At 38.5% G+C, this 11,006-nt stretch overlaps 2 protein-coding genes across 5 annotated transcripts in view; both read right to left on the reverse strand.

Annotated features, from left to right (window-relative positions):
• LOC102246333 (allergen Fel d 4) overlaps nt 1–1,586 on the reverse strand; it is an 18,490-nt gene extending 16,904 nt beyond the window's left edge. Inside the window, exon 1 of the transcript XR_001362417.1 lies at nt 1,575–1,586. The gene's annotated coding sequence lies outside the window, so the exon portion shown is untranslated. The remainder of the gene's footprint in view (nt 1–1,574) is intronic.
• Nucleotides 1,587–1,630: 44 nt separating this feature from the next.
• ZFP37 (ZFP37 zinc finger protein) lies at nt 1,631–9,666 on the reverse strand. 4 transcript variants are annotated; one of them, XM_014540957.1, is made up of 4 exons: nt 9,273–9,666; nt 8,636–8,770; nt 5,542–5,681; nt 1,631–1,704 (listed from the first exon to the last, which is right to left on the reverse strand). In XM_014540957.1, the coding sequence occupies exons 1-4, from the start codon at nt 9,505–9,507 to the stop codon at nt 1,663–1,665; spliced, it is 552 nt and encodes a 183-aa protein (XP_014396443.1). In that variant the 5' UTR covers nt 9,508–9,666; the 3' UTR covers nt 1,631–1,662. The 4 variants fall into 4 exon arrangements, with proteins under 4 accessions (XP_014396443.1, XP_014396441.1, XP_014396442.1 ...); XM_014540955.1 differs by lacking the exon at nt 1,631–1,704 and having other exon boundaries at nt 3,067–5,681; nt 9,273–9,401; nt 9,487–9,666; XM_014540956.1 differs by lacking the exon at nt 1,631–1,704 and having other exon boundaries at nt 3,067–5,681; nt 9,273–9,399; nt 9,480–9,666.
• Nucleotides 9,667–11,006: the final 1,340 nt, after the last annotated feature.

Consider the following 11,006-nt stretch of genomic DNA (forward strand, 5'->3'; position numbering starts at 1 on the left):
GACTCCCTGCTCCCAACTCCGCTGCCAGGGTCCTGGGGACCAGCTTCTCCCACAGCGCGACTGCCATCCCCTGGGAAACACCCTTCGGCCTGGGCCGGCCCTCTGCCCCTCGGGGGGCCCAGCTCAGGGGTCCAGGGGCCCGGTTCCCCGCACACAGCCTGGAGGGAGAGCTGCAGAGGAAAACATTTCTTCTGTGGCTCGGGTGACTGTGACTGCCATTGAGTGGGACCTTTTCCCCATCCGACATTTTCCTGTTTTATATGAAAAATAAAACCCGTTTAAAGAAACATAGGCGTGTGTCTGTGTGTGTGTTTGTGTTTGTGTGTTCATTTATTTATTTATTTTCATCACAGCCTGTTCCTTGAAGACAACTGTATCTGTTTTGGTTTGACCTGAGAACGGGTTTCTTTTAGGTGAATGCATAGAAATGCAACCAGAATCAAGCTTTCACCTCCACTGAGCACGCTGGGTGATTTGGAGGATGTTCTGTTACCAAACATATCTTGGATTCTCAGTCCATTAGCTTCTGCCAAGTCACAATAAATTTCCTGAATATTCTAAACCTTTGCCACTGGGAGGCAGTACACTTGCCAGTGACTTGTTAGGCTCTTGACTCATTTACCTGGTCACGTTTTTATCTTAACAAGTCTTCTATGCTTGGCATTGTGTCATGTTGACATTCATTGGCATACCTACAATGTATGTTCACATACACATCAACAGAAGGATTATGCATGTGTAAACTCCTCACTACTCCCACTCCAATGGGGCAATGCAAATCTCTACCCCTATTGCACTGCCAAAACACTGATGCTTCTCCTTGCAAAGGAATTCGTTTTTACAAAACATTAGATTTCGTTTTCTCATCTGCTCTGCCTACTGTGATTGTAGCCCTAACAATCCCATGTCTTACCTTTCCCACTGACATGAATTAATAGAATCTATGAGCAAGCCTGCATTCTCCCTTTTTAACCCCTGATATTACACTTGGTGTTGAACATGCACAGGTTTTTCTTCTGGCTTTAATAGATATCCTCCCAAGATACAATGAAGGAAACAAGGCTCTGAGAGGTTATGTAGATGCCAAAGTTGGTCGGCAAACTCATTAGTCAACAGCCAAATATCAACAGTACTTCTTCAAAATAGACTCGCCCAGGCCGAAAACCGACTTCTGCGCAGGGGCCACGAAGTTTCAATCGCACTGTACGCGCGCCCACACATGGTATTTTGTGGAAGAGCCACACTCAAAGGGCCAAAGAGCCGCATGTGGCTCGCGAGCCGCAGTTTGCCGACCACGGGGTTAGGAGATGGAACACTGAGGTCAGACACTCTTTTGTTCTCAACCTTCTGCTTAGTAGCTTCTGTCTGTCTCAAACATTACTTACCTGTCAGTGGCAACTATAAGTGTAATTTGTAGAACACCATGTCCAGTGTCACTAGGTGGCAGAGATAGTGGATATCATGTTAGAATTCTTCTTATCACAATATTTATAGCATGCTTTGTTAGGCCCTACAGTTGATGCTAGAAGACTAGGGAAAGCATTATTGGGATTGTTTGAGAATACATGGGAAACATCACTGTGATTGGTTGGACAAACAATTTTTGTTGTTGTTAGGAACTTACATATCTTAGAGCAGACTGATCCACCTCCACAGGTTTGTTCAATGAAGGCAGTTCCCTCTATTGATAATGTCCACACACTTCTGTTTGGGGAGGGAGGAAATTCCTTACGAAAGAGTAGGGGTCTCATTTGTTTCATGAAACCCTAATTTAATAGTTCTTTTACATGTGTAACATAATTCAGGGGTCCACAATCTACAGGCTGCTGTCTTTTTTGATAAAGTTTCATTGAAACACAGCCATGTTCATTCATTTTCATATTGTCTCCAGTTGCTTTTGTGCAAAGAAATCAGATTTAGAGTTACCTCAGTATGTCAATTTTCTTTCATTGTTCACTTCCAATCATTTTTAGACATCATTTCCTCATTCATTGTTGCTAAATTTTAATTTATATTTTATTGCACAGGATGGCTTCCAGTATTCATTTCTACTGTTCAGGCATACCTACATTCTTGTTTCAGGTCTGACACTATTATGAGTTCTCCAAGAGGTGTGGGAAACTTAATCTAACCATAACCTGCAACTGTTTTATCCTTGTAAAAAGTGGAAATTTTCTACAGTTCTGGACAGTGATGAATATCCCATGCATACTGCTAGACTTCCACTTGGTAATAAATTACTAATGGACATGGCTTTTACATTACATTTTCTTCCATGAGAGTAAATAACTTACTTTGTAATAATATAGGAGTTTATCTTTCAACACATGCATACCTACATGCAAATTATATTTATTCTCAATATTTATACATTTAATTCTCTGAAATGAGATCAGGAAGGCAGGTACTTGAATGGGAAATATTTGCAAATATGGCACTTAAACACATATTTATTGAGAGCCCATCATGTTAGACTAGTATCTATGTGAAATATATATTGAATAGTATTGTTCATGACTAGACAAATCTTGCTTACTGAATCATATGTTTATTCTAAGGAACACATGAGATAAGGTATTGAATGTGCTGTGAAAAATGTAAAAGATGGCGTACATGCCAAATATCATTACTTTATCTTACAAAACCTTTTTTGTTTTCATGCCACTGTTTTTAGTGTAACAAGTAAATTTTAAAACAGTACAGGTGTATTATTTTTATGACACATGAGTAAAAAAATTCTAGGTATACAACTGAAAATAGGTTTCCTATGTGAACTCATATGATTTGTAGTACCTCCTAGAATGCATGCTTAAGAATGATTCTGAGGCCTGGTCTAGATTTACTCAGAAAGAGTGCAGTGATCCATCAGCAATGTCTGCTATAGGGAAAGAACAAGGAGTTGTGCCATTAGTTGCAATATATTTGGTATCCCAGAGAGAGATGTTTGTATTTAAGTGCTTTGAATGAGATAAAATGGAGTGATTGTTCAATCACTTTCATTCATTCACCTGCAATCACAATTCATCTTCAGTCTTTTAAAAATGGTAAGCAGAAAAAACACAGTGCTGAGTTATAGTTGTAATTTATTATTTTAATGAAAGAACATGTTTAATAGGAAAAGTCTTTGTGAATTCAATATCAAGTTTAATGACATATTCTTAGACTCATCATCATTCACAAATAGGCACAGAAACTTTTATTTTGTCAAATATCATAATGGAGTGGGCTCAGTGAAAATTTTAATTCATGTTGATTTATACATATGAAAAGGATTTTAATTGTGGGAATGATACATATACATGATGAAAAAGTTCAAACAGTATGCAATAAAAAGGAGATCTCCCTCTCAGCCCAGGCTCTGCCATTCCTATACTCTTGTGCCCAGTGGCAACCACTATTAAGTTTTATCTGTATTTTTCAAACCAAGTCTATTCAGATACAAATGTGTATGTAGATATATTCAGAGACAGGCACACATACCCTTTTGTACACAAGTGGGAACATATTAAATGCACAGTTCAACAACCTGCTATTTTCACTTAACAATATATCTTGAACATTATTTTCTACCAGCACCTGTGTAGTCTCAGCTGCTTTCTTTCATTTTCTCTTAATTTGGTGTTGACATTTTAAAAATAAATAATTACAACCTTTTTACAAAGTTTTCTGCTGATGCAGAGGGTAACAAAGACAGTAGACAGTAAGAGCTGGGTGATAGATAATATCAAAGATGAGCCTTATACCAATGGCCACAAACATTTATACATGGCAATAAACAGATATGCAATTAAATTTTTATATGTAGTGTTTAAGTACATAACACTCAAGCAATTCAGAAATTTTCAGTGTATGTAATTTGTTTCTCTAGTGTTCTGCTTATTCAACATATTAACAATTCTAAAAACTATATTTTAATCTGAACATATAGGTCATTTACAATAATTGTTTTTAAAACAATATTTTCTATAAAAGGTTTAGTATCGAGTTTAAACTCTCAATTGCTTCTATGTAAAGATTCATTTTCAAATTCTCTCATGTATAATGAGGTGTGACTTCTTGTTAAAGGCAGTCTAACATCCTTTAAACTCAGAATACTTCTAAGGTTAAATAAAACCTTAAGTTCAGTTAAAAGACTTCCCACATGAGATTTTACTCATGAGATTTCTCTTCCGAATGAGTTTTCACATGTTTGGTAAGGGATGCGTTTTGTTTGAAGGCTTTCCCACATTCATTACATTCATAGGGTTTCTCTCCAGTATGGGATCTCTGATGTATAACAAGTTGTGACTTTGCATTGAAGGCTTTCCCACATTCATTACATTCATAGGGCTTCTCCCCAGTATGAGTTCTCTGATGTACAATGAGGTGTGCCTTTTGACTAAAGGCTTTCCCACATTCATTACAGTCATAGGGTTTCTCTCCAGTATGAACTCTCTGGTGTTGAGTAAGGCCTTCAATTTGTTTGAAGGCCTTCCCACATTGTTTACATTCAAAGGGACTTTCACCCGTATGTGTTCTCATGTGGTAAGTAAGAGATGAGCTATGTCCAAAGGCTTTTCCACATTCATCACATTTGTAGGGTTTCTCCTTAGTATGAGTTCTTTGATGTATACTTAGGTGTGACTTCTTGTTGAAAGCTTTCCCACATTCATTACATTCAAAGGGTTTCTCACCTGTATGAATTCTCATGTGTTTAGTAAGTGATGAGCTATACTTAAAGGCTCTTCCACATTCATTACATTCATATGGTATTTCACCTGTATGAGTTCTTATATGTTCAGTAAGAGATGAGTTATACCTAAAGGATTTTCCACATTCCTTACATTCATAGGGCTTTTCGCCTGTATGAGATCTCACATGTTGAATAAGATTTGAGCTGTGTCTAAAGGTTTTCCCACATTCAGTACATTTGTAAGGCTTTTCCCCAGTATGAACTCTTAGATGGTCAGTGAGGGCATGCTTATGACCATGGGCTTTGCCACACTGATTACATTCATATGGTTTTTCTCCCGTGTGAGTTCTCTGATGTACAATAAGGTGTGACTTTTGGCTAAAGGCTATCCCACATTCATTACATTCATATGGTTTTTCCCCAGTATGAATTCTCTGATGGTCTATAAGTCCTTGTTTATGGCTGAGAATTTTCCCACACTGATTACATTCATATGGTTTCACTTTAGCTTGAGTTGTGTCACACTTAGGAGGAGATGAGCTATGGCTGGATGATTTTTCACGTTTCTCTCCAGTTTTAATTTTGTTCCATTTAGTATGGGATGATCCATGACAAACTAATTTTTCATGTTTCTTGTCAGTTTGAGTTTTGTCACACCTATTAGATGATCTATCATTGGCTAATTTCTGTTTCTTACCAGTTTGATTTTTGTCTTTCTTTGTTTCAGATAAGCTACTGCTAGATGATTTTCTGTGCTCTTTAGCTACATCAGGTTTCTTTTTTGAAGAGTCTAAATTCTGTTTCAAACTCTTTCCCTGTGAATTGAATTTAAGAATCTTTTTTTTGAAAGAAACTTGTGTTGTACTCACATTTTTTCCCCCCAATGAGCTACATTCATGGCCTTTCTTCTTAGTCAGAGATTTTTTCTTGAATGCAACTTCCTTAAGGAGTTTTTTTTGAGATTCCTGGTGACTCTCTAGCTGGTCATCATCTTGTTGGACCATTTCTTCTAAAATGGAATTCAGTGAGACATTCTTGAGAACCTTTGCACTCTCCTATTTTAGATTACAATTTATAAAGAAATGCCCTGTTGTGGGATTGAATCTTTATTCCAGCCTAGTATCCCAAAGTGAATGAAATATCAGGCACAAATGTCCCTATCCTCTTGGACTTGAAGGGGAAAGTGCTGTAGTAAAAACAGTAAAAGAAAATTGACTATGGTGATCAGAAAAAGTTGGGACTATTTATAAATATGACCTTGTAACATGGGATAGAAGATGAAACATATAAAAGGAGCAGTGAATAGGAAATAGATGTAGTTAAAAGAGCTTGTGGTTGTAGTTGACACATTTTGAACTCTCTCCTCAGCCCAAGCTGCTGAGCTTTAATAACTGCTGAGCTTTAATAACTGCTATAGTAACTGACTACTGTAGCCTGTACTATATTAATCCAATTATCCATGGTCATAGTTGGAGACACATCTGGCTCAAGCCAAGATGTCCAATAGGGGTCTTCCTCCTAAAAATTTAGACTCTAGTTAGTCTCCACTGGGTTCTTAAATTTTAAAATGATATAAGACAAATACAGTAAGTCTGCATTTTCCTTGTGTAAACAAAATACATCAGTACAAAGGATGGATGTATATACATCCACAGTAAAAGCAGAGATGGAAGATCACATGTCTTCAAAGAGACCATCTGCATTAGATAAATTTCTTTTTTTAAAATATATATTTTATTGATTTTTTACAGAGAGGAAGGGAGAGGGACAGAGAGTTAGAAACATCGATGAGAGAGAAACATCGATCAGCTGCCTCCTGCACACCCCCTACTGGGGATGTGCCCGCAACCAAGGTACATGCCCTTGACCGGAATCGAACCTGGGACCCTTGAGTCCGCAGGCCGATGCTCTATCCACTGAGCCAAACCGGTTAGGGCTAGATAAATTTCTAATGGCTTTCCAGTCCTGGTTCTAGTCCCTGGTAAGGCCTAGCTGAAATATCTGCCTTCAGGTTACAAGAGATCTACCCATGTCCTTTATAATAAATTCCTCTATTTACTTAGACTAGCTCAAGTACATTTTTTACAATATATTTTTATTGGTTTCAGAGAGAAAGGGAGAGGGAGAGAGAGATAGAAACATCAATGATGAGAGAGAATCACTGATTGGCCACCTTCTGCATGCCTCCTACTGGGGACCAAGCCCACAACCTTGGCATGTGCCCTTTGACTGGAATTGAACCTGGGACCCTTCAGTCCATAGGCTGATGCTCTATCTAATGAGACAAACCAGCTAGGGCATCAAGTACATTTTTGTTATAGTACCCTAAAAATCCAAAATAGAGAAAATAAGATAAGTCTACCAAGGAGTACTGAACAGCTTACAGGTAGGTGACTGAAGAAATAAGCAAGAAGAGTATTCCACTGCTACTATCCGTGATCAATGTAATAGTGACATTTCTGTACTAAAAAAGACACAAAACACCACCACCATCAACAACAACAACAAAAACCTACAGTTTCTCTGAGTTCCTTGATGCTTTTACCATATGATAGTAATGAGATTGTCAAACAAACTTCATATCATTTGGATGTACAGTGTATACACACACTTATTTCCCAATAGATTGCTATGGAGCATACCTGTGTTCCTATCAGGTCACTCTACTAACTGCCAATTATAAATTTTAAGCTTATTTCCAAGCTCTAAGTGATTGCTCACTTTCTTTCCTCCACACATTATACAACTATACATTTTGAGATATCTTCTCAACCCATGCTTCCTTTCTCTGAGACCACCACCCACATTGACAGATATAGGAAGCCATGTTTGTAAATACCATCCAAATTCTAGTTGAAAACAATTGATTGGACAGTAGTAAACATCCAGGCTCCAGCTAGTCCAATAATAATCTTTCTCTTAAGAAATTCACAGTGATAGGAGGAAAAAGGAAAGTAATTAGGGTTAGGAGCATCATGCCAGAGAATGTCTGAATATATAAAGAGAGAAATTTCATATCACTGGATATTATGAGTGTGAATGGAGGAAGGAAGAAAAACAGGATATTATGAAAAGGACGGATAATTTTTTAAAGTACTGCTTTTAAAAAGGTAAGCAGAAATGAGATTCAGAGACCAGCAAAGCGGGATCACCGCTTCTTCTGAAAGCTGAGCAATGGAGAGCATGGATGAGAAAAGACAGCTATACGGAAGGGTCACTTAGGCATATGAAGGGGCTGGTACTAAAGGTTTAGAGCTCTGGTTTTCACCTTTTTTCCTACCACAACCTGAGTGATGTGGCAGACTATATTATTGTTCCCCGAGGAAGAATTACACCTCCCAGTCCCATTGCATGCCCATTTGATTCCTCCCTGTGGAAGGATTATACATTCCTACCCTGTTAAACTCTGAAGTAGTGGTCAGGTGATCTCCTCTTAACCAATAAAATGTGATCAGAAAGAGATCTACCACTTCCAATCAGTGATTTTAAGAGTCATAATGTGGTTTCACTCACTCTTCTTTCTCTCTGCCATGAGACCAGAATTTGCCAAGTAGGAACTGCTCTTTCAACATAGGTCCACAAGACAATGTGAAATAGGCTACCGCCCGAGCAAGAAACAAATCTTTCTTGTTGTAAGCCATTAACATTGTGGGGTCATTCCTTAATGGAATATAACTTACCCTAAGTTGACTGATACTCCCATAAGTAACACTGACTTATGACTACAGTGAACCTCATGTGATAACCTTTCACATGGACAGGTTTATAGAAAGAAGAAATATTAGAATCTCCAAGGTTAAAGAATCCTTGTAGTTTGAAATCCTCTTCCCCCAGGAGATTCTGACATTTTTCTATTGCTACTTCCTGGTTAAGGAAGAAGGATCTGGGGTCTTTAAGAAGAATTTAAGAAAAAATTATTCTTTGAATAATTCCAAAGTTACTACCAAGAAATGAGGAACTTACTTCTATTGGCTCCTATTTGTTTGGGTCTTGCTATTTCACCCGGACCACCTTGTCTTGGTCTTTTTCCCTTTCCCAAACATGGCTCTTCTCCTTTTTCCAACTTAGAGATCATGTCTGGTTTGGCAGCTTGATACCCTGTTCATGAGAAATGGTAGACATTGAATGTAAGAACAACAAACATCCCAGAAATCAAGCCCTAATATTTGAGCTTCAGAGCCTTTAAAGCAGTGGTTCTCAACCTTGCTAATGCTGCGACCCTTGAATACAGTTCCTCATGTTGTGGTGACCCCCAACCATAAAATTATTTTCATTGCTACTTCATAACTGTAATTTTGCTACTGTTATGAATCGTAATATAAATATGCAGGATGTATTTTCATTGTTCGCAACCCACAGGTTGAGAACCACTGCTTTATAGGATAAAGAATACAGGATTCTGAGATTTCACAGTGCAGATGTCCATACCCCATCTGAGTAGACCTTCCATTTTAGAGGCAAGGGCACAAGTATCCTTTCTAGTACCAAAAAGGGATTAAAATTCCTTGATTAAAAAATCAAGGTCAAACTTACCAAGTTTGGTAAGTTGAGCAAAGGTATCACAGTGGACATATTTTTAATTGTGAGGAATTATACTTACCCATCGAGGTAAGGTTGCTATAGTTCTCCAGCATCACATCCTTGTACAGGCTCCTCTGAGCAGGATCTAGTTGCTCCCATTCCTTCTGGGTAAAGGCCATAGTCACATCTTTGAAAGTTACCAATCCCTGTAATAGCATATTCTTGTTCAGTGTAATGTTATCCACATTAATGAGTGACTTGGAAGATAATAATGACTTGTTCTTACCTTGTTCTGACCATTCACTGTTGATCATAATGTTATATAGGATACCTATTCTCTACCAAATTTTGCATTTCTTTCCTTGAGAAACAAAAACCATATTAAGAAATGTCCCACCTGGCCCTACTCGGTTTGGCTCAGTGAATAGAGCCTCGGCCTATGGACTGAAGGGTCCCAGGTTCAATTCCAGTCAAGGGCACATGCCGGGGTTGAGAGCTTGATCCCCATGGGGGGGCGTGCAGGAGGCAGCCAATCAATGATTCTCTCTCATCATTGATGTTTCTATCTCTCCCTCTCCCTTCCTCTCTCTGAAATCAATAAAAAAAATATTTTTTAAAAGGCACTTCCTTAACAGAAAGAAAGAAAGAAAGAAAGAAAGAAAGGAAGGAAGGAAGGAAGGAAGGAAGGAAGGAAGGAAGGAAGGAAGAAAGAAAGAAAGAAAGAAAGAAAGAAAGAAAGAAAGAAAGAAAGAAAGAAAGAAAGGAAGGAAGGAAGGAAGGAAGGAAGGAAGGAAGGAAGGAAGGAAGGAAGAAAGAAAGAAAGAAAGAAAGAAAGAAAGAAAGAAAGAAAGAAAGAAAGAAAGAAAGAAAGAAAGAAAGAAAGAAAAAAAGTGATGTCCCACCTGGCCAGAGTGGCTCAGTTGGTTGAGCGTCGTCCTGTGCACCAAAAGGTTGCTGGTTCAATTCCTGATCAGGGCACATACCTGATTTGTTGGTTTGATCCCCAGTCGGGGAACATATAGAAGGTAACCGATGATGTTTCTCTATCACATTGATGTTTTTCTGTCTCTCTCTCTGTCTGTCTCTACCTCTCTGTCTCTGTCTCTCATATGTCTCTCCCTGTCTCTGTCTCTGTGTCTCTCTGTCTCTGTGTCTCTCTCTCGGTATCTCGCTGTCTCTCAGCATGTCCTCAAGTAAGGATTAAAAAGAAAAAAGAGAGCCTGGCCATTGTAGCTCAGTGCTTGAGCATTGACCTATGATCCAGGAGGTCACAGTTGAATTCTGAGTCAGGACACATGCCCTGGTTGTGGGCTCGATCCCAAGTAGGGTTGTGCAGAAGGCAGCAGATCAATTATTCTCTCTCATCATTGATGTTTCTATCTCTCCCTCCCTCTCCCTTCTTCTGTGAAATCAATAAAAATGTATTTATAAAAAAGAAATTTCCCTATTATGAACTGAATGTTTGTGTCTCCTCCAAATTCATATGTTGAAACCCTACCCTCCAATATGATGGTGTTATGAGATTATTAGTTGATAGGGCCTTTGGGAGGTAATTAGGATTAGATGAGATCATGAGGGTAGAATCTTCATGAATGGGACTAGAGCCCTTATAGGAATCACAAGAGAGCTTGCTTCTTCTCTCTGCTCTTTCTGCCAGTGAGGATACGAGGAGTCTGTAACCTGGAAGAGGTTACATATCTCAAATGGACATCCAATACTGTCAGTTTCCTATTCCCCTTTCCAAGATGATTATGCTAAACATTCTTTCTCTTCGAAATCTCCAAAATTGATTCCTTTTTTCCTCTTAGCTAAT

This window comes from Myotis brandtii, unplaced genomic scaffold (assembly GCF_000412655.1).
Source record: "Myotis brandtii unplaced genomic scaffold, ASM41265v1 scaffold2514, whole genome shotgun sequence".
NCBI classification, from domain to species: domain Eukaryota; kingdom Metazoa; phylum Chordata; class Mammalia; order Chiroptera; family Vespertilionidae; genus Myotis; species Myotis brandtii.

Excerpts from the sequence above, each read along its gene's own strand:
- ZFP37 (XM_005867842.2), bottom strand. The coding sequence starts at position 9,507 with ATGATCAACAGTGAATGGTCAGAACAAGGTAAGAACAAGTCATTATTA. Across the intron at positions 8,771-9,272 it reads TAGCAACCTTACCTCGATGG|GGTATCAAGCTGCCAAACCA; the intron begins GTAAGTATAATT and ends TCTCATGAACAG. Across the intron at positions 5,682-8,635 it reads ACAAATAGGAGCCAATAGAA|AAGAAATGGTCCAACAAGAT; the intron begins GTAAGTTCCTCA and ends ATTCCATTTTAG.